General features: G+C 39.2%; 1 protein-coding gene across 3 annotated transcripts in view; it reads right to left on the bottom strand.

The window, feature by feature from the left end:
• PHF21B (PHD finger protein 21B) overlaps positions 1-22,612 on the bottom strand; it is a 165,884-nt gene that overhangs the window by 39,646 nt on the left and 103,626 nt on the right. For 2 of the 3 annotated variants that reach the window (XM_057426969.1, XM_057426978.1), the window contains one exon: positions 768-860. The exons of the other annotated variant lie outside the window; for it this stretch is intronic. In XM_057426969.1, coding sequence (XP_057282952.1) covers positions 768-860 — 93 coding nt within the window. The remainder of the gene's footprint in view (positions 1-767; positions 861-22,612) is intronic. 3 annotated transcript variants of the gene reach the window in all.

Raw genomic sequence — 22,612 nt, 5'->3', positions numbered from 1 at the left:
TCAGTGCTTGAGAAGTGTTCATATATGAGAAATAGACCTCTAAGGGCCACATAGGGAGAAATACATTTATACTTAATAATCATGAATTCGAAAAACAAATCAGAGAACTGCAGCAAAACCCTTGTTGCAAGTTACACCCAAAAATGTTGAGAAAGAGGGTTGAAATGGAGAATAAATTGTGTGATTAGGAAAACAGTGAGAGAGATTCAGAAAAGAAAACACAGCTTGAGAAGATTTTTAAAATCTTTGAGTCTAACTCTCCTTTCACTCCTATCCAGACAATCTTGCCTCAGTCTGGCACCTGAGTTCATTGCACAAAAACTTTATACTGGGGTAGACAGGAATAAGGCCAGTAAGTTAGTAAAAGAATGTGAGGCTATATCTCGAACAGAAAGGTTAATACTTCCACCCCTTTTTTAATTACAGAATTGCAGATTTTTACTTCTGTGATTTGTGATTCATCTTATAAAGCATAAATTTGCATTTCACCTTAGGTACTTTGTTCTTCCACAATGCATCTACAAGATTTTTATAGCTTTTCATTGTGCTAACAGTATGTTCCCAGAAGAAAACTGATTTTTCTTTTTTTCTTTTTTTTTTTTTCCAGGAATTAGAGAAAATCACAACTCTTCAATTTAACTCACTGAAGGTAAGTCTTTATTCAACAAAATGAGTGCGCTGACTTACCCAGGCCTGGGCATCAGACAGGAACAGAGCAGGATACATACAAAATAACACAAAGCCCCCTTTGGAACTGTATTTTGTACCTGAGGTAGCACTGCTGGTCCTTGTCCTGCCAACCTCTGCAAGGAGCTGACCTGAGGAACCTTAATGGGCACTGCAGTGATAGTTCCCAAAGTCTGTTGGAAGAAGAACAGTTGAACACAGCTTAAAATACTTGCACAGCTTCCCCAGATAGAATCTGCCCAAACCAATGGCTCCCCTTCCAGCTCGCTCTTTCTCTCTTCTTGACCTGTGATGGAAGGGTATAATACACCAGTCCATTTGAAGCTCTTCCTCTTCAGCCTAAAGAGTCAGAGACTCTTCCTTCTCTTTAACATCCTCCACAAAGCACCTTTAACTGAAGCCTTTTGTCTCCTTAGAGCATTTGGTAATTCTGAGTAAAAAGGACACATCTCTCATTGTTGTGAAGTTTTTTTTGGTACACAAAGAAAACACAAGCATGCTGCCATGGCTGAAGGCTGTCTAGGCACTAGCTTTCTTTCAAAAGAGATCTGAAGGAAGGTGAAATGCACCACAGTGAAACTTCAAAATGTGCATTGGTATGATGATGCATTTCATGGTAGCCAGGCTCACAGGAGAAGTTCACTGTGTCTTAGTAAATAGTAAATACTGAATTATTAAAACTGAAAGCTACCCATAAATCTACTACAGCACATTGTAACATAACATTCAGCTAAGACAACATCCATTTCAGCCAACACAGCAGCTATTGCTATCCACACTTATTTTCTCTACTCACACTTCCCTCGGTTGTACAACAAATTAATCCAAAACTTATTTAAGATAGAATATAATAAACTATTTCTGTTGGAAGGGACTTACAACGATCATCTAGTCCAACTGCTTGACCAAAAGTTAAATCATGTTAAGGGCATTGTCCAAATGCCCCTTTAACACTGACAGGCTTGGGCCATTGACCATCTCTCTAGGAAGCCTGTTCCAGTGTTTGACCATCCTCTCAGTAAAGTAATGCTTCCTGAACTTCTTTAACTCCCCTCAAAACAAAAGTGTCGAATCACAGCCAGCAAGATAAAGTGTGCTAATAATACCCCAATCTGGTGAAGAAATTTCTCAATAGAAAGCAAAATACAATGTAATCAGCTTGAGGAAAGCAAAACTGTGGCAAGTCAGTACCAATGTGTTCTCCTCAGACCGCAACAACAGAGTGGTAAACCAGCCTATTTCATTCTATCTACAGAGTCTGATAAGAATACCATGCATTTTCATGCAGAATATTTTTAATAAACTTGTCCTACAGAGTTCATATTTTTACTTCTGCTACTCCTCTTGGAGACATTTGGGGGTGTGATGTTCTATATTCAGCAAAGAATAAAATTATCATGAGATTTGCCTGAGTTAAACAATAAGAAGAGCTGTACTGTTATAAACATGCAAGACTATTTTGCCTGAGTACTCATGGATTATCAGTACCCTGGTTTATGCATGGAAAAATATACTCCATTAAACTTCCACCTTGAGCCAAGGTCAGGGGGAGGATGCATGGAGAAAGCAGCATTTCCGCCCATGGCTGGCAAAATAAGTAAGTTACACTTTCCTGCAGAAATAAAGGTATTGGCCACAGTGAGGAACAGAATGGAGTATTTCCACTGCAGTTATCCTTACTGGATGACACAACGAATAAAAAAAATTGGAAGGTTACTATGAACTATCTGAATGAATTACTTCTTTACCCTGTCTACCATATCACAGCCTCACACACTGGGAAGCACAACATGATGAATTCCTGCAGTTTGGAGAGAAGGAGAACTTGAGCTGGCGCCTGCTGCTACTGCCACTTATTAGACATGTCACAACTTCCTGCTTTATATTAGCATGAACTAAAATTAATTCGGCACAGATAACTGCTTTTTAAGGTGAATACCAAAGTGAACTTTCCAACCCACACTAGAGGAACTGAAAGTTTATCACAAGCATGAGCTACATTTTCCCTCCATCCCAACACTGCTTTTACATAAAATGAGATTTCTTTCACAATGGAGTAAAGCATGAGTTTTCCCTGGAAAAGCAGGAACACCACATCTTCTCCTGGGCTGTACATATACCCTCTACAGGAATTCTGTACAGTAGTGCTACAGAAGGTGCAGCCACACTTAAAGCATGACCTTCCAGAAGTTCTACAGAACTTCTTGTTTAAGTTAAAGAAAGTTAAACAAATTCTTCCTTCTGGAAGGTCATGCTTTAAGTAGCTGCACCTCTCATCATTTTTGTATATGCTACCTGTGACCTTGTGAACACACATTCCGATATTCCTATTCCTACAGATACACATGAATTTGCAAGGATTTCCAAACTGGCCAACAGAATGCCATGTATTAAAATATGCATTTTTCTGCTTTATGTTTGAAAACACTGAACAATTGATCCAAAAAGAATGGAAAGGAGAAAAGAAGCAAAAACGCCATAAAACTACTCTGCACTGTTTTCTTAGCTTCACTTGAAGACAAAGCCAGGATGTATTGTCTGTGGGTATCAGAAAAATGAACTATCATTAGCTCTGTCACCTGCACTCTCAAAAGATTTGTCAGATTTATTTTCCTGAAGTATGAGTTCTGCAGCAATATTGAGAGAAGAAAAAAACAAATTATGGCTTTCTTAGGTTATGAAATTTTCAGTGACAAAGACACAACCTCCTGTTTACAAATAGTTTTAGAGTAAGGATCTTTGATTTAATATTCAAAGAAACAATCTCAGTGCAAAACTCATATGGCCAAGGGAAAATTCAAAACCTTAATCTCGCATTAATAGTAACAGTATAGTATGTTCAGACAGAGAAAAACCTAAGAATCTATTTTAATTTTCAATATTTACCTTTTTTTTTGCTACTGTTTCCCAGCTTGGGCAATAAATAGTTCAAACTGTTATATCAGCAGAATTCAATGACAGAAACCTCTGTACTTTTCCTGCAACACACTTCATCTGTTATCTCAGGGTACTTCACCTAAGTCAGTATCATCACCTCTGTTTCAGTGATGAAAAAAGTCAACATTTAGAGATACAATTATGTTGTCAGGGCCAGACTGTTGTGCAGGTGGAAGTGCAAGCCAGACTTCTTACTTCCAGTGTCTCATCCATGTGATTGATTATTGATTATCTCATCTGTGGATGTAGAGTCACATCTGAGTCACCTCATTTTAGGTCAGGTTTTAATGATCAGTCAGGATGTCTCTATGATGATGGGTGAAAGAGGTAAAGTATAAAGCAGAGGGAATCACAGTTGTGGTCTCTGCAATGAAGGAGATGCAGGGGCTAGAATGGATGGTTGAGCAGTTTTGCTCTGGGTACATATTTCAGTGCATTTCAGAGCACTGACTTGTTCCAGTTTAAGCAGTAAATAAAGGAGAAGATAAAACCACTTGCCTGACAAACAAAAAAGTAAATGCCTTTATCTGATGTTCTTGGCCAGGCAATGAGAACTGGACAAACTCCCTATGTCTTAAGCTGTCGCAGGATGAATACTGCTCACACTCACCTTAATGCTTCAGTTCTAGCTGGGTCCTCAGCTCATGGACCACAAGAAGTGAGTAATCAAGACATCTCCCTCAAAAAAAGGGAACTAAACTTCTTTTCCTTGTTAACAGTGCCACCTATTTTCACTCACACACCTCCCAAGCTTGCCGTGGTGAGCCTGATGGATCAAATACTCATCACTCACTAATTCCATGCTCTCATTCTCATCCATGTAGGCCTTTTTTTCCTCTTTCTGTTTTTCCAATTTGTCCAAAGAGCAAGCTGGTGCGCATTCTTATAAACCTTTAATTAACAAGCGGAAAAGACATTTTTCTAGCAATGCCTGACCTTTAAGCACTTTGTATGAATTTATCGATACCAGCAGAAACAATAATTTAAAAGGTTATTTTACGAGTGCTGAATAGTTTATGGCAGCACTTTTGTCAAGATAAATGAGTTTCTTATTTCTACATTTACAGCTCTAAGCATTTTAATGCTCTAAGCATTTTAATAAAAAAGGTTCATAAAAGTCAAAGATAACTCCAAATCTCTCCTCTATCTAAATCTACGTGGGTTTTTCTGATGAACCCCTGAAACACGTACAGTGTGGAGGGAGCACTGAAATGTGCAGCAGTGGGAGAAAGTGAAGAGATGAGTTTCAGTTTGCTCAGAAGTGTTTTGCTTTGATAGTATGCATTTAAGCCAAATTTACTATCTTTATACTGAGACCTTTTTCAAATAAAAACAAATTGATCGGGTGTCTTTCATACTGTCTAATTAACTGAACTTTAAATCCAGCAGAACTTACTATCCCAGGCAAGCATTTGGGAGCTCATGATCCCTTGCTAACTCCTACCTCAAGCAGCAGCCCCAACCCTGGACTGGAACAGGAACCTCAGCCACTTCATCACCCACTGTAGAGGTTAATGTCAACTGAGTGCATACAGTTGCAACACAAACCATTTCCAAACGCCTGTCTTCAGTAACACACAGAGCAGACAGTTATCTCGTATGTCAGAGACACCTTTTTTGCTTCAGCAAGCCACAGATGCCCTCAGACAGGAACTGCAGCAGGCCCACTCTGTAGGTGTCCTGCAATTTCATTTGGTGGGTAAAAGTAATTAAGTAGCACGCTCAAAAGGATTGCATTTCATTTCAAACTGCAGAAACAGGTGAAGAGATGCAAATCAAATGATCTTTTTCAATGGTCAGTTTACTCACTAAGAAAATAGTAAGAATTTTAAAAAAAGAAAACCATCTCAAAAGCCCCAAAACAGGAGGACACAGTTGCCTTAAAAGTCAAAAAAGGAGTTCCTCTCACACGATCAAAAGAAAATGAAAGATTTAGAAGTTATTGTCAAGTGCAGTTAAAAAAGAAAATCATTTCTCACCCTCAATTCTTCTATTAATACCAAATAGCATTGTAACTATTTGCTATATTTTCTCCTCTTATGCTTCTTCTTCTTTAAATCAACACCATCCCTAGCAAAGGCTCTCAAAGACAACTGAGGGATAGAAGTGTGGGGACAGTGGCAAGTGGAAGACAAAAAGTGAAACAAAGAAGTACAGTATGGACAGATAATAAGACTTCAAAGGATGAAGGCTAGATATGTTTAGAGAATAAAAGGATGTTGAGGCAGAAACAAGGACGAGATTTACATTGTCGATGATAAGACCAAGGGCCATTCATTTAGTTTTCTACTAATACATTATAACTTCTTTAGTCAATACATGAGTTTTTAAATCCACAACTTATGCACGTTTGTGATTTTAGTAAACTTTTGCCTTTCAACCCTGAATGAATAAATCTCTCTCTCTCTCCAGATATGTATCTCTACTTTATCAGAAGATATTTACATTTTGCTGTTTGCATAAATGTATTTGTCAGACCCCTGCTATGTTTGCTATGAATTACAAATTCCTTTTCCCTCTTATTTGGATGTACTAAAACATGCTTAAGGACTTGTTCCTATAATTCATTATCCATACAAAACTCATTGTTGAGCATGGATACATGAGCAGTTTAGGGTTAGATCATAAACTGTTTGGGACAGAGCTCTCCCCACATTCCAGAATTACACCAGTATAGGGAAAGTCACTGAAGCCAATAACTGTAAAGCATCAGACTCACTGAGTAACAGAAGGTTAAAAAGCCATATAGTTTCAAAATCTTTCCACTACAGCATGTTACCAAAATAAACACTTAACTCAGGAACATATGGGTTTGTTATATCGCAGCAGAACAGCTCAATTATTTGAGTTCAACTGACACTGCATTGCTGTATTATTTGCAAACTATTTTATACTAACATCAACAGTGCAGCACAAATACTGTGTTTGCAAAATGTATTACAGAAACACTAATCTTTTTCTCTTTAAAGTACATATGCATCTCTCTAAGATCCAGGTCTTCGTGTTGCAAATAAGACACCTAAGCTATTAAAAAAATGTTTTTGTCTGTTATGTGTTCAATATTGGCAACAACTGTTTTACAGAATGGATTTTTAATGTGGTAGTGACAAGGGAACAGATTGCTATGGCAACAGCAAAGATGAAAATTCTTAACCTGAATGGATCGTCACTGAAGTAATTGCAGGGTTTTTTTACCCATTCTACATCCATTTTACAACTTGAACGCAGCATTCAACCTTGAGCTTGCTTTAATATAAATGCCAAGCACTATACACAGCCTCCAAGTTCATTTGACTTAAAACTTGCTGCACCTTACCTCAATAATCCAGGATAGTTGCTATCCTCTAGCTAACCTAACCATCTGAATGCTATTATTTTTCCACATAGAACACCAGTAAATGTGCACTTGGATGTAACTTTGAGGCTCCTGCAAGATGTGTACGCATACATATTTTTTCTTTTCTTCTAGACTTCTGTAAAAGTCTGTGGAAATAATTTTTCATTTCAAAATATGGTCAAATCACTGTGCACGGTGTTTTTAATAATCTGGTGGAATAATGGCATATTTCAGTTTCACAGCCAGACTGTATGCAAAGAGACTGCAATTCAGACACCTAGTTTGTGTAAATGGTAATTTAACTGGAATTTCATAGGCATTAACAGATTTCTCTTCCAGCTTTTCAAAGTGTTTGTTTTCCCCACTTCCTTTCTTTTTACTCAGAATTCCTTAATCATGCTCTCATATGCACATCTATTATTGTTATGAAGTAGACAATCAGAAACACAAGTCCTATTGTTTTTTTTTTAAATATCAGTATTTTTTAACCATCCTTTCTTTAGACACTAAAATACCATTTAAACCAACCCTCATTATACCTAATTAACAACAACTCAAACTGTAAAAGATGCTTGTACACTCAGACAGCCTACAACTGCTCTCATTGCCCACTACATGGCCCAGAACCAGGGTAGCCACAGGCAGCAAGAGGCAAGGTATCACCTTGAATTCCGCACCTGCTTTGAAAACAACAGTATACCAAATTCTTAGTTGCTAATGAGGTCTTGATACTCATCCTTTTCAATACCACTCATCTGCAAGCAAACCCACAGTGGTATCAAAACTCATGATGGTAGCAGAGGAGTACATGGAGAGGTGATACAAACAATTTTCTGCTTTTACTGTGGCTCTTAGGCTTTTCAGAGCACCCTGGAAGTTATGTCTGCTTTTAGCATAGGTTTTGGACTTTTCAGACCACTATCTACTTGCCACTTGCACATTCCCATCTGGGTAAACTCAAAAAGTACAAACTGTTTGAACACACTGTGGGCGTGTACTCTGGCAAAGGAAAAACGTGATGAATAAAGTTCATGAGTTTCCCTGGTTCAGAAATCCCACTGATGACTTATGCAAGAGGATAGATAGCTGTGCCAAATACGAGTTCTTAAACACAGCTTCCACAGCATTATTTACTGGTTAGGGTTTGGGTTTTTTAAGGCACCATTATTTTTATCAAAGGAAAGTAAGGAATTTTTCAGAGTCATAAGATCACACTCTATATTTCTGAAAAGAAAGAAAAAATAAAAAAGAAGAAGAAAGTCTGCCTGTGTGACTGCATTAGCATGCACACACCTGTTCTGTGAGGTGAAGCTTTATTCAGAAAACATATTCAATTAATTAAGTCTCCACCTCCAGCACAAATGAGCATAGTTTCACTGAGTTGCAAGAACGCTCAGCAGCTGTGATCACACCTATAGTCTCTTGCTCAGATGATTCGTAATAGATTTGCTGTTTAACTACTAAACTGTTCTAGGTTGATGTTGTTTTTAATGACTAATGTCTTCAAATTACTTATTCTCTGTTCAGTCTGCAGAAATGTTTCTGAGCAAAGGGGAAAATGCATGCACAGCGTGTCACACAAAGCAGTTCTCCCTCAAGTGAGTTGACGCATAAGTGAAAATCTTCAACAGAGCCCCAGAAGCTGCTAAAGTACTACTGCTCTACCCCAGTTGCAGGACATGAGGATTAGGGTATGGAAAGAGAAGGCAGAGGGAGGGAAAATAAAGGAGGAAACAACCATCATTCCTTAGTGATTTAGGAATCCTCACCTATCAGAATGGCCCATGCAGCCTATTAGGAGCTACAGAAAAATTATCTTCCAAATTATTCCACTTTAGCACCCACAAGGTGCTAGAACTGCTTTTGAAGTTCTTGCTCTGGGTTTTTATTATGCATCCTTCAGTCACTCTGAAGAACTGGAAAACATGAGGGAAGTGACAGCCTGAGATGATCTAATTGCTCACTGCCAACAGTCCCTTTTGTCAGGCCCTGAGCTGAACTAATTCAGATTGCTAACCAGGATAAAGAAAGTTTTCTGCTAGTTGAATTTGCTTAGCAAAGTATCTAATAAGCACAGTATAAAGGCAAGGGTTAAGGATTCTTAGCTGGGGGGGGCGGGATGGATGGACAAAGACCACAAAAGCAGAGGAACAGAAGAATGGAATGATGGTTCCAACATCTTTGAAGCATGGAAGCTATCAAATCAGTTCAGCCATAATAACTGGATGTTATTACCAAAAGTAAATTCCTTGAGCATAGAACTTGGTGAAGGAACATGAAGACTTTGTCTGAATTACATATAAAGTGTGTATAAACATGACTGATCTTAAAATTCTACTGTTAATATATTTAGTTGTAAAATGAAGCAATAACTTTCTCAGGAAATGTTAATTTCTATGGGCAGCACTTCCCATTAGCATCTTCTATTTTTTTCTGTAGGCAGACTACTCAGCAATATTGAACCACTTGCCCATCAACAAAACCCAGTGGAAAATACTGCTTTAGTACAGCATGGCAGAATTATCGTTGCTATTGAATTTTTAACTTTGGTATTCCACAGTCCTAGGATTGCAGCTCTGAAAAATCACTGCAGATATTGGTATGTATCAGCCTTCTTTGAATTAGAAGAAAACGCTGAAATACAGCAGCACCTCATTTAGTTTTGGAGGGTGATAAACTACAGTATTCACTTACAAATGTAATTGATTCTTTGATGATCCAAATAAAAAGGCTGATCATTAATGCTGATTTGTTCAGACAGCAACAGGATTTGGCAAATTTATGCTTACATAAATAAATTCATACATACATATATAAGATATATATATACAATATATACATGTGAATACATGAACACACATTTCAGAACACGTAATAATATATTAAACATAATATTTTTCCAGAGTTGTAAATAACCAAAGTGAGGACCAGTGTTTCCTTACAATAACAGACAGAGGAAATTTTAGAGTTAGTAAGTAGAAAAACTCCTCTTCCTCCTGAGCTGCTGCATTAATATTAGCACTAGCAGAACTAGTCTTATAAATACTAAAGTCAGCAAAGGTTCCTCTGTTTCTGAGCCTCAAAACTGCATCGGTTCTGAAGTGCAGAAATTATAAGAAGAAAAACAGAAAAAATCAAACTACAACTCTGGTCTACTATCTAGCGCATGTGACTTTTTCTGGCTTCTATTTAGGATGCTTCATCCTGCTAGTCCCAGATAAACCTGGATACTGAGACAAGGTCCTAGTAAGCTGAGTTTCAGAAAACGCCCCAATGTGCCTCTATCCAACCTAGCTCCAGCTAAAGAGTTCAAAACCACCTTCTCACCCCCACCCCCTCAGCAGCTACCAAGCCTTAAAGACAATAATATCCTGATGTGCTTCATATTTATCCATTAATATTCTCTGGACACCTGAAAGTTTGCTTCTTGGCAAGCACGGAAACATCACGTTTGAGGTGGCAACAACTCTGTACCTTGAACTGAATCCACAAACACATGAAGGTCTGCATGGTTCAATGACCAGCTCTTAGGTGCCTTACTGCAGGTCTCAATTAGGCATCCAAGTTTCCCTGTGTAGGGTATCCAGAGTTTGATGGGGCACTTTGGGAAGGAATTCGTAAATCAGCACCCTAGGGCAGAAGATAGATGTCTAGATAGATGTGTTCAATAGGAGCATTTTACTGTGCTACTGACTCCAGGTCTTGGTACTTTGCTCTGAAAGAGGTCTCCTCTTCGCTGGGATTCACCTCCTTGAGCCCCTCCCTGGAGTCTAATAGGTGTTCAACCACTGTCCTGGGTTCAGCAGTAGCAGTCATTTTTCTCCTTCTTGGTAGCTGGTGCAGTGATGTGTTTTGACTTTCAGCCTGGGAACAGAGCTGATAACAAGGATGTTTTGGTTTGGTCAAGGACTTTGTGAGCCTCATGCTCTGCCAGGGAGGAGGGGAAGCCAGGAGGAAGCAGGGACAGGACACCTGACCCAAACTGACCAAAGAGGTATTCCATACCACAGCACGTCATGCCCAGGATGTAACTGAGAGTTACCCGGAAGGGCTGGGAGACTGCAGGGTTGGATGAGATATCGGTCAGTGCTTGGTCAAGCTGGGGGGGCAAATTATCAGTTAGCGGGTGGTGAGGTGTTGTATTCTCTTCCCTTGTTATTTCCTTTATCATTGTTATTATTGGTGGTAGCAGTAGTGATTTGTGTTATACCTTAGTTACTAAACTGTTCTTATCTCAACCCGTGGGAGTTGCATTCTTTTGATTCTTCTCTCCATCCCTCCAGGACTAGGGGGAGGGCAAGAAGGGGGGGGGGGGGGGGAGTGAGTGAACGAGCTGTCTGGTTGGGTTTGAACTACGACAACCACTTTCATTCAAAACACAATCCAAGAAAGCTATGCTTTCCTTTCTTCCTCCTTCCCATCTTTCCCTTCAACCAGTTTCTTGGGAGTTCATTCACTCCAGAGAAAGATTTCAGTTCCTATACTCACACACAGCTCTGTAAGCCATTTAACTATTAAAACATACTTGGGAGAAAGACTCTTCTTCCAAGATTTTCTGCTAAATAAGTCAGTGACAGAAGAATGTGGTCTTATGGCACAGTGCTTAGAGAACACTTTGGGGAAAAGACAACCCACAGTTCCAACCAATGTTTTGACCACCTTGTTGTTCAACCCTGTTATCAGCACAACAGTTCTTACAATGCCCCAGTGCACACATTTTGGCACATAGGGAATATGGCTAGTAGAAAGAGAGATGTTATGGATTCCACCTGAATTCCAACTTGGCAGCTACTGAGGAGAGTCTGAAGATCTAAGTTTTGAAGTCCAGACAGCTAGGTCCATTTCAACCCTGAAGTACTTCTGAAGATCTAGTTTAAAACTCTTCTGATAGAAATAAAAGAAGGGAGAAAATATGTCCTATTTTTCAGCTATATGTGCTACATTTTCAGCTTGCATACTTTGCAAATTAGATAGCACAACAATAATGCCTTCATAAAGGCAGAACCACGAACCTTGGTTCAGAGATCAGGACTTCAACCCAGTCATTCCCAGACCTAAAAGGAAGAAATTGTGTTGTTTGGGTTTTCTTTTTGCTGGGTTTTTGTTTTTTTTTATTTTTATTTTTTTGGGGTGGGGGGTTAGTTGTTGGTTGGTTTTGTTGTTTTGTTGGGTTTCTCTTTAATTGGAAAATGGTATATTAAATGCCAAATAATTGGGAGACAAAAGAGAACTTTACTACCTGAAATTTCTATTAATTTTTTAGACTGAGTGACTCTTACTCACACAGGGTTATTTATGTCATGACACTGACCCAAAAGCAAAAAACTAGTAAGGGATGCTACTCAAGTCTTCAGACATCTTCTACTTACAGACATGAAAGTTCTGTATAAGCCTCCATCTTGATGCTGCAAACTGAAAAATCATAAAATTTAGGATGAATAGGTCACAAAGACTGGGGTTTTTTTAAGTTCCTTTTCAAAGAAAATGTAATAATAATGATCATTAATGGCATACAAAGCCTATTGTATTACTATTAGGAAAATGGTAGTGATGCAGTCTTGTAGATTAACTCTGCTGGTATGAATCTAGCTTCACTGTACCTGACTTCAGTAGAGATACTACAAATTCATTTATTTAAAAATGCTCATAAAATTTGTTGAGTAATACTTTGTTATTAGGAAGACTTATACACTTACTGAAGGACATGTATATCAAGACAAAGGTTGCTTCTCCTTCTATGTAACAACTTCTAAATTCAGAAACAGTTTCTAGACACAGGCTGGAGGAACCACAGTTTAAGCTCATATTCCTCAAGACCTGAGAACAAAGTATAAACACTTTGAGGCATCATACTGATAGCTCAAAGCCATATACTCTGGCTTTAAAGCCCACATTAAGAACACAAAAAAACAGAAACCTTTTATCTTCTCATACTCAATAGGGAGGCTGGGCTTTTCCAGCAATACTAACAAACACAGTGTCTAATTTCCTGTATAATAAGAAACATTAGAAAGTAACACAAGTCAACAAAATATAGATTATTTGCTTATATTTTGAAAAGAAAAGTGCAGGGGAAAATGAATAGTAATGTTTCATTCTGAAGAAAACATTGTAAAAGCAAATAGGGTCATGGGACTCTTTATTAGAGGACATGCCAATCTTTTCCAACCCTAACTATTCTATGATTCTATGATTCTATATATCCTTCAAAAATCATACCCCATAGTATCCCTAACAAATTTCTACAATGTTCTCATTGCTATTATGCTAAAATAGCTGTCTTTAAAAAACACTTTAGTGTACCATTTCTTTAAAGAGAAATGAATATTACATTAAATTAAATAAGGCTTATTTGTGTTTTGATTTTTCAACTTAAGGACACAAACACTTAAGGAAAGACCATTACATCATCATTACCATTTCAGCAAACTACAGGAAACATGATATTACTTAAATTTTATCAAAGCTGTCATGAACTTTCTGGTACTACCTATTCAATCACTGCTAGTTCAGTGATTTTGCATGTAAAAATTAACTTATCTCCAAACCAGCCAGTCTCATTGTTTTATTCAGTGAGGGATGCAGCAATCAATTTTTTTGTAATATCACTATCCATTACTATATGTGCAAATTTGATGACACAGTCACTGAACTGGGGTCTTAATAAAATCAAACAGGCTAAGCAGAGGTCTATAATAAGCATCTTATTGAGGGATACAACAAAACAAAACAGTTGTACCCATTAACTAAATGTCTTGTATAAAAGCAGAAGGAACATGCTCTTGCTTTCACTTGTCAAATCTCCAAGGACAATAAATATTGTCCAAATGGCCAAAGAATTAGAATAATCAAAAAGATTAAGACCCCAGCACAGAAAAGCAGGTAAATACAAACTCAGTTACAAGCACATGATTAATCCCACAGAAAATGTGAATTACACACACTAAACTCAGTATGCTCAAGTAAAGGATAGACTTGAACTCGTTTTCTGAAATTACTGATATTGAAGACTGACTGTAAGCCCAACAAAAAGAATTTTGGTTTGTCTTACCTTGCTTTGTACCTGGCTTATTTTAAAAGGGTCTATGTTTTGGTTTTCATAATGATAAAAATCCAAGTCCAATGCAAGTCTTTCTACTCAGAGGGCAAAAACGTGATTCAAGACTACAGCGTACCTTCTGCACAAGAATTATCTGCACTGAAAGAACATCAAGCCTAAGAGTGATTTAAAAGCAGTCAAAGAAGAAACAGGCTCATGATAAATAAAAGTTAGTAACTATACTTTTCCCACCCATACACACATAGATGAGTATCAAAAACCACACGACATAGCTGTTAACAGGCATCCGCCAACACTCTGTCCTTGTCACTGATGGAAATATATCTATCTTGCCATTCAGCTATTCTCTAAATTTAGAGATGAGCAAATTTGGTTAAATTTGGATCAGATCACTTTCTGACTCACATTATCCTGCAAGTTGGCAATCCTTTGCACGTCACACAAAAAAGGCCACTGAATGTAATACACAGTCTCTTCCCTTTATGAGGCACTGCAAACAATCAAAGCACGGAATACAAAAATATATCATTAAACAACAGGAAACCCATACAAACACTTCTGATATAAACAGCAGAACAGTGCTTATGAAATATGCATCCAGAGAGCCAGATCTTTAACTAGTGAAAACTCACATAACTCCATCATTTTGAGCACGACCATCTGATTCTTAGGCAGTGAGGGTCTGCCCTTCCATAAAGGAATACCTACACAGCCAGATTTTTTTTTCCCTGTCTCTTTCACATACACAAACACTTTTAATTGCTTATTGTGTAGCAATTTAACTTCAATTTTTATAAAATGGCTGTGATGTGAAGATAACAACTAAACCCTAACATCAATAAGTACTAATAAATATTAATATAACATAAGCACCACTTTTATTGCAATGTGAAACCAGTTTATTATCCACAGATGAAATCAAATTGCTGCCTTTATTACTGTCAGGAATGACTTCTAAGATATTTCTATTTACTACTTGAATATTCATCAGCACTCTGTATTTACAGCATCTAGTCTCTCTCTCTCTCTCTGCCTGCCCCATGTTTATACATAAAATAATTTAAGAGCAGTATTTTCTAATACAGTTTTCCGATTAATTTAGACACAAATGCACATTATGAGATTAATAGCAGACCAATTGCTAAATCTGATACAGTTATAACACCAACAGAAAATCTTATCATGCTTGTATTTGCAATAAGAACACTGAAAAAAAGGTAAATACAGAGTTTGCAGACTGGTATCAAACACTCAAATTCCTTCAAATTATTCAACTACCCACAAACTCAGTGGATAATGAAAAGCCACCTTTTGACAATAAACTAAAACGTTTGGCAATATTCCAAAGCCTTTCATTTCCTAAAGTGGTGCCTTTTATTAAAGTAACAGTATATAAGCGGATGTTTTTATGCATCCTGTAATTTAGAAAACCTAAGAGATGATTCCCCCAGCCCCAAAGTTGATCATCTTTCATTACAACAAACTGCACTTCAAGTCACACAGCCCTCAAATTTTTTATCCATCCCCTCGCATTCTTTTCCCCCCATTTTAAATGGAACTAACTTGAAAATTCTGACATTTTCAAGAATGCCTGCCTGGTAATTTCTGTGAGGCACAGGCAGCCTCCAATTACAATGAAATAACTACAGTGTATTACCATTTTTACAGCATTCTTTGGTTTTCTGAAGTGAATCAAAGCTCTCCATGGGAGCTACTCTGATAAGCGTCAGAACAATAATGCGCTATAAACTCTAAGCATTAGAACAAGGGATTCAGAACTTTGTTTACATGGATGATATCTAAGCATGTGTAAAAAGATCCCAGAAACTTCCTTAAGGGGACTGCCTATATATTTCTACATTTTAAGACTTCCCCTGTTAGCAAGTTTAACTAGGTCCCAAAAAAAGGGCATAAAATTCAAGAAAATTCATTTCTCTCCTTTCACCTGGTCTCTTTTGTTTGGTTCTCTATACACAGGCCAGGTAATCACTTCTGGCTATAAGGATCCATATATACAAAGAACCTGAGACCTCTGTCATTCTTCTGCTGTATCAGAAATCACTGGCAAAACAAAAGTAATTTTAGTTAATCTACTTCCACTCATGTTCCTCAGTAGAGACTCTTCCCAGTCACTTGCAGGAGGAAAACCCATTCCATCAACACTGAATTAGCACATCCATACCTACATCCCACTTCACATGAACCTACAGAGAGGATGCTTAGTGACACAAAGGCTGCAGATAACAGAAACATAGCACAGACTCCAAAACTGGGACTTCCTATTGTTTCCAGGTTGTTTAAGTTCTTGCAGCATGGTGTTTGTTCGCCAGTCCCCACAGAAACAAATTTGGAAAGATTGCACCTAGATACTTACAACGAAGCATCAGACAGTGTGAGTCCACTTTTGCTTATCCTTTCCTGTGGAATACTCAGATGCCTTCACTGGAAATTTCTGGCTATGTAAGGAATACCATGTTGAGCCTGAGCATTTCCTGAGAGTATTTATTCAGTCTTTGACACCAGTGGGAGTTTGACCCTATTGCAGACCAAATGAAAATGCAGACAGAGAAAAGCAGAAATCCATGCACTTTAGATGTATTGACCATATATGTACGTCTGGGATATATAAAAGGAAGTCATTTATAATCAAGAAGCATAAGTGCTTATTCTGAATCTGACATTTAAATATCCCATCAACAGCAACCAGCATTGCAAAATGGTTTAATTAACCTGAAAGGATGTAATTTTATGCTATTTAGCAAGAAATACAAATTTTAAAGTGCTTTTACGCAGTATATATCCAAGTAGTAAGGCAAAATCCTGCTCTTAGCTACCCATAGTTAAATACGGGGTAGTTTCATTTAACTCCCTTAATAAACCTGCACTGAAGATGGTGCAAATACAAGCAGAATCTGTCCCACATATTCAATAATTCATTTTCTAAAATTACCACGCTTTTCACAACATTCTAATGGTGCAGTTGAAAGTTAGTAAAACCCAGCGAAAAAATGGGTCGCTGCATGGACTCTGGGGCCGTGGATCCTTGGGGTTCCTCCTCTCCTTGCATTTTTTATGTAATCTGGCTCAGCCACCTGTCCTTCCCTAAATTTAAAAATAGCTAGTTGAGATCCAAGTCCCAGGCAGAATGGCTGGTCCAGATGAAAATGTTGTGGAAAGAATAATAGCAGCACACTGCCAGGCTCTCCTTGCAATGATCTTTCCTGCCCCGGTGTTGGAGCTGTAGCTATTATGGATCTCTGAATAGTTTGCATAACCCAACACCCTAACCTTACTCAGAAGAGGTCCTGGCAGCTGATGCTAATGCCCCAAGAACAACGGATGGCCTGGATGAGAATGGTGTGGAAAGAAGCAATGTTGTTGCAGTGCCATGCTCCTCTTGGCATGCCATTTGCAGCCCCAATGTCTCTGGAGCTGTAGGCTTTATGACAGTCTGAACCCTAACCCTAACCCTAATCTAAATGGCACCTTGGAGCTGAGTGCACAGTCCCAAGCACCACGGCTGGTCCAGATGAAAGAAGTCCTGAAAGATAAATAGTGGTACACTTCCACACTCTCCTTATGTTGTGTTTAGCAGGCCCAGTGTCCCTGGAGATGTAGGCATTATAGATCTCCGAACAATAACCCTTACCTGAATCTAAATGGCACGTTGGACCTAAGTTTAAAGTCCCAGTCACCATGGCTGGCCCAGATAAGAAAGGTGAGGAACAATGTCTTTGCAGTGCTGTGCTCCACTCGGCATGAATTTTGCAAACCAAGTGTCCCTGTCTACGTAGGCTTTATGATTGCCTGAACCCTAACCCTAAACCTAACCCTAATCCAAATGGAACCTTGGAGCTGAGTTTCAAGTCCCAAGCAGAATGGCTGATCCAGATGAAAATATGTTGGAAACAATTATAGTGGTACACTGCCAGGCTCTCCTTGCAATGATCTTTGCTGCCCTGGTGTTGCAGCTGCAGCTATTATGGATCTCTGAACAGTCTGCATGACCCAACACCCTGACCCTAATCAGAAAAGCACCTGGCAGATGATGCTAATGTCCCAGGAACAATGGCTGGCCCAGACAAGAAAGGTATGGTAAGAAGCAATGTTGTTGCAGTGCCGTGCTCCATTAGGCATGACTTCTGCAGCCCAAATGTCCTGTAGCCTTTATGACAGTCTGAACGGTAACCCTAACGCTAACCCTAATCTAAATGGCACCTTGGAATTTACTATAGGGTCCTAATCACCATGGCCGTCCCAGATGAGAATGGTAGGGAACAAGCAATGTCTTTGCAGTGCCATGCTCCACTCAGCATGAATTTTGCAACCCAAGTCTCCTTGTCTATGTAGGCTTTACGAGTGCCTGAACCCTAAACCTAACCCTAACCGTAATCCTAACCCTAATCTGAATGGAACCTTGGAGCTGAGTTTCAAGTCCCAAGCATAATGGCTGGTCCAGATGAAAATGTGTTGGAAAGTATAATAGTGGTACACTGCCAGGCTCTCCTTGCAATGATCTTTGCTGCCCTGGTTTTAGAACTTTAGCTATTATGGATCTCTGAACAGTTTGCATAACTCAACACCCTGACCCTAATCAGAAAAGCACCTGGCAGCTGATGCTAATGTCCCAAGAACAATGGCTGGCCCAGACAAGAAAGGTATGGTAAGAAGCAATGTTGTTGCAGTGCCGTGCTCCATTAGGCATGACTTTTGCAGCCCAAATGCCCTGTAGCCTTTATGACAGTCTGAACGGTAACCCTAACCCCAATCTAAATGGCACCTTGGAGTTTAGTTTAGCGTCTAATTGCCATGGCTGTCCCAGATGAGAAATGTGTGGAACAAGCAATGTCTTTGCAGTGCAGTGCTCCATTAGGCATGACTTTTGCAACCGAAGTGTTTCTGCCTGTGTAGATTTTATGAGTGCCTGAACCCTCCTGAAGATAACTTGCGTTAAAGCTATCAAAGGATGATGCAGGAGACTTAATATGTAATATTGAATCCTTTGAGGTCCAGAACTAAAATAACCTGATGTCTTCATCCTGCTCATACTCACAGTGTGGCTGACATCCTTCTGAAATCCCGAGAGGTGTGATCCACTTGACAAAAGGTCATACTGTGATGGATTATTCTCTCTGCTGTGTGACTCCAGAATTCACTTCATCTCTCTGCACTCTTATTCCCCCACAAATTTTGTCTTGCCTGCTTGCATTATATGTTCTTTAGCAGAAGAACTCCCTTAAAAAGGTAAGTCTTCAATGTCTGCTATGGAGACCAAAAACGAAGGCTAATTGAGTAGTTTTTGAAACTGTTCCAACTCTCTGCTCTATACGGGCATCTGTGTGTCCCCAGGCAAGACACCTGCCCCGGGTACCACAAGCAGAATTCCTAGTGGGATTTAGGACAGGGAATACTTCAGAGAATCTCTGCTTGTTTTAATCTTTGCAAAGTTCTTGGCACAAAATTCCCTGCCTATGCTAATAGCCACAGCAGCTCAAGTGGGATCCCAGAGAAGGATTCTGGTCCTTAGGAGTTCTCCACAGACAGGAGACTTTTCAGGAGGATTATACTTCAGAATTCCTCTGCCTACAGTAACTCTGGTTTATGAACCCATGGGCATGACAACAAGTGCAGTACCATAACCATCTCATCCTTGGGCCTCCCTGTTCAAAATCTTCCTGCCACAGGCTTTCTTTGTAGTTCTCTCCTGTTTTGTTACTCCTAATAGAACACTGTTACCACACCAAGTTGCCCTCGTAATCTGGCAGAAGCAGATGGATAGCTCAGAGTGCTAATTTGCCCCCCTCCCCCCATACCCCAAAACCCCCCAGGAGATCCAGGCCCTACTTCACACTTGATGAGACTGTAAAAAACAGCACAATTTGGGGAAAGTCCGTAGGAACTGTCACCCACACACTGCTCTGTTCCTCCAGGAGAGGCATTCAGAACCTGGCAAAGTGCCAGACAAAATGAAGCACAAGTAAGCCCTCAACAAAACTCTTCAGTATCTTGAAATTAATGAGCCATTGCTGATCATCCCACACCTGGAGAAAGATGTGACTGGTATGACAGTAAGACCAGAAGCTAGGTACTCCAGAAACACAATTTTTCTGCTACATTACAACAGACATTACAGATAGTCTGGTACACTTCTGATGCCAACAAGACTGCCAGTCCTCCTGTTCATTGCCAAAATTACCATGATAGTCATAACCCAAACTGCAGTGTCTTCATTCTTCCCCTCCCCTAGACTTTTTCGGAGCCTCTGGATCTTTCTTTCATCCTTCCCTGTGCTCAGCAGTTATTTCTGCCTACACCTTGGCACGCTGAGATCAATGTGGATGCTGAAAATTGAACACTAGATCAAGAAGTATGGGACAGTATGGGGCAAAGAGCTATGCCAAGAGCTAAAAGGGGCCATAGCATGCCCCAAGGACTTGTGGGGCAGTTCTTGCTCCCAAAGATGGACTGCAGCATGGACACGTTTGAGGCATTCTCAAAATGACTGAAAAGGCCAGCAGTGTTGCTGTCAATACAAGGATCATTCCCAAAGCAACCCCTAGGAGCTTCCTGTGAAGAAGCATAAATTGATCTTTTATTTCTCAGTTTTCCAACAGCAAAATGTGGAATAATAGCACCTTAGTCACAATAATTCCATATTGCGAGGATAAATTAACTATTGCCATGTATTCAAGACACTGTGGCAACATGGATCATAGAATAAAGCTATCTATAGCTACATAACCAATACAGAGAAAAATATCTATAAATAAAAACTCTAAGTACTACTGCAATACAAATAATAAATAAAAGTGAAAAAGACTTAGTCATACATACAGGTGGATTTCCAATTACGGAGGAAGCACTTTTACAGAGAGCAGAGTGGAGCACATTAAGTGGGATGGTGAAGAGAAAGGTAATAAATCATTCTACAAATAAATTATTCTGAAAAACAGCCATCACAGGCAGAGGTATGTTCTTAAACTTCTGGAATGCAGTTTTTTCTAGTAAATTTATATCTAAGAAGTATATATGAGCATCCTCCTACATGTACAAACCCCACTTTTTCCTGGAACAAAACATGGATATCCATGTAGCCTGCTCAATCTAAACATGGATGCAAGTAGTTCTTTGAGCTGTGGAGTTAATGAAGCATTTGTGGAGAGCAGTTTACTATCCTGCCAAGAATTTATAGCACTATAAATCCTCATACTGTATTTTACTTTGAAATAACCTCCCAGTATAGACAAGCCCCAAGATGCAACAGCACATGTGCATGGGGAAGCTTGCCAAACTTTTCTCCAGCTGACCCAAGGAATATGTATGTGAGAAGGGAAGCATGGAGAAGAGCAGATTTTATGCTGTTGATCATGGAGTTCTGATGTCAGTGGAGGGAGTCAGTGCCTTGCTAAGATGTTTTCTAAGAGCCACAGAGTAATAGAGGCTGAAGCATCACACCAGGAACACAGACAAGAGACAACTCTTTTATTACAGCAGTATCCAAATATCCCTGCATCTAATATCCACTTCACACTTCAGAAGCCTCTGGGACCAGTACACATACAGAACATGACAGGTATATTCAGAGAATACTGCTGGGCTGCACAGATACAGGTAAGATAGCAAACGTCTCTCTGGAACTAAAGAAGTACAGCTGCCTGAGAGGCAAAGGTTACCTTGAGCAGTACTCAGAATACTGCTTCCAGGACACTGACAGAGCCATTCTGCATCACATTCCTGTAGGGCAATGTTGTGTACCTGTATCATGGTGCTTCATGGCCCAGGGCATATATATATATATATATATATATATATATATATATATATATATATATATATATATATATATATATGAACATCCTGAAAAGCAACCAAGTGGTCTGAAAGCTATATTCCCCCCTTTTTGCTTGTTTTCCCAATGGCTGGCTAATCCAACTGTCTTTCAGCTGGCAAAAAGGCTTTCTGCTTTCCCCAAACTAGGTTCTGGGATGCCTGCTGGCCCTCAGTTTTGCTATTTCAAAGAGAATGAGGAGGGGCATTTTCTTTACCCAGCACATTGTTCCAGCACAGCAGATGGGACCTTGTCCTTCAGCAAAGCAACCTCAGATCCTGCTTTCAGTCAGAAAATGGTGGCTAGGACAGAAAATAGCAAATACCACAAAAATACAATTACAATTAAAATGTCATTTGAGAGGTTTATATTAAAATCTTTTTATACCAAGAGTACTTTGTAGGTACAGGCATGCTGATATCCTACAACTACCCAGTAGCTCCAGGGCATTCTCTATACAGAACAGCAATAGCTGTTCTCTGAAGGCAAAGCAGTCCTAGCGTGTATACAGCATATGCCAGCAAAATTCAGCTTATGCCAGCAAAATTCTGTTTTTGCCAGCAAAATTCTGCTTTTGCCAACATAACTTGCTCCAGATCATCAAAATGAAGCTCTAACCTTCATTTCTCTAAGCGGGAGAAAGAGCTATACCCATGACATCCCTGCACATTTACTTTCATCAACGTAGCTCCATCAGTCATGTCTTCATACACTGGATTGACACTGAAAGGCTGCCAAGGAATAGTGTAGACCTAGCATTAGT

The sequence above is a fragment of the Pezoporus wallicus genome, unplaced genomic scaffold (genome assembly GCF_028554395.1).
Source record: "Pezoporus wallicus isolate ANWC-B61680 ecotype Strahan unplaced genomic scaffold, APGP_CSIRO_Pwel_v1 scaffold_3294, whole genome shotgun sequence".
Lineage (NCBI taxonomy): Eukaryota > Metazoa > Chordata > Aves > Psittaciformes > Psittacidae > Pezoporus > Pezoporus wallicus.
Note: the sequence above shows the minus strand (reverse complement) of the source record. Positions and strands in the feature narration are given on the sequence as shown.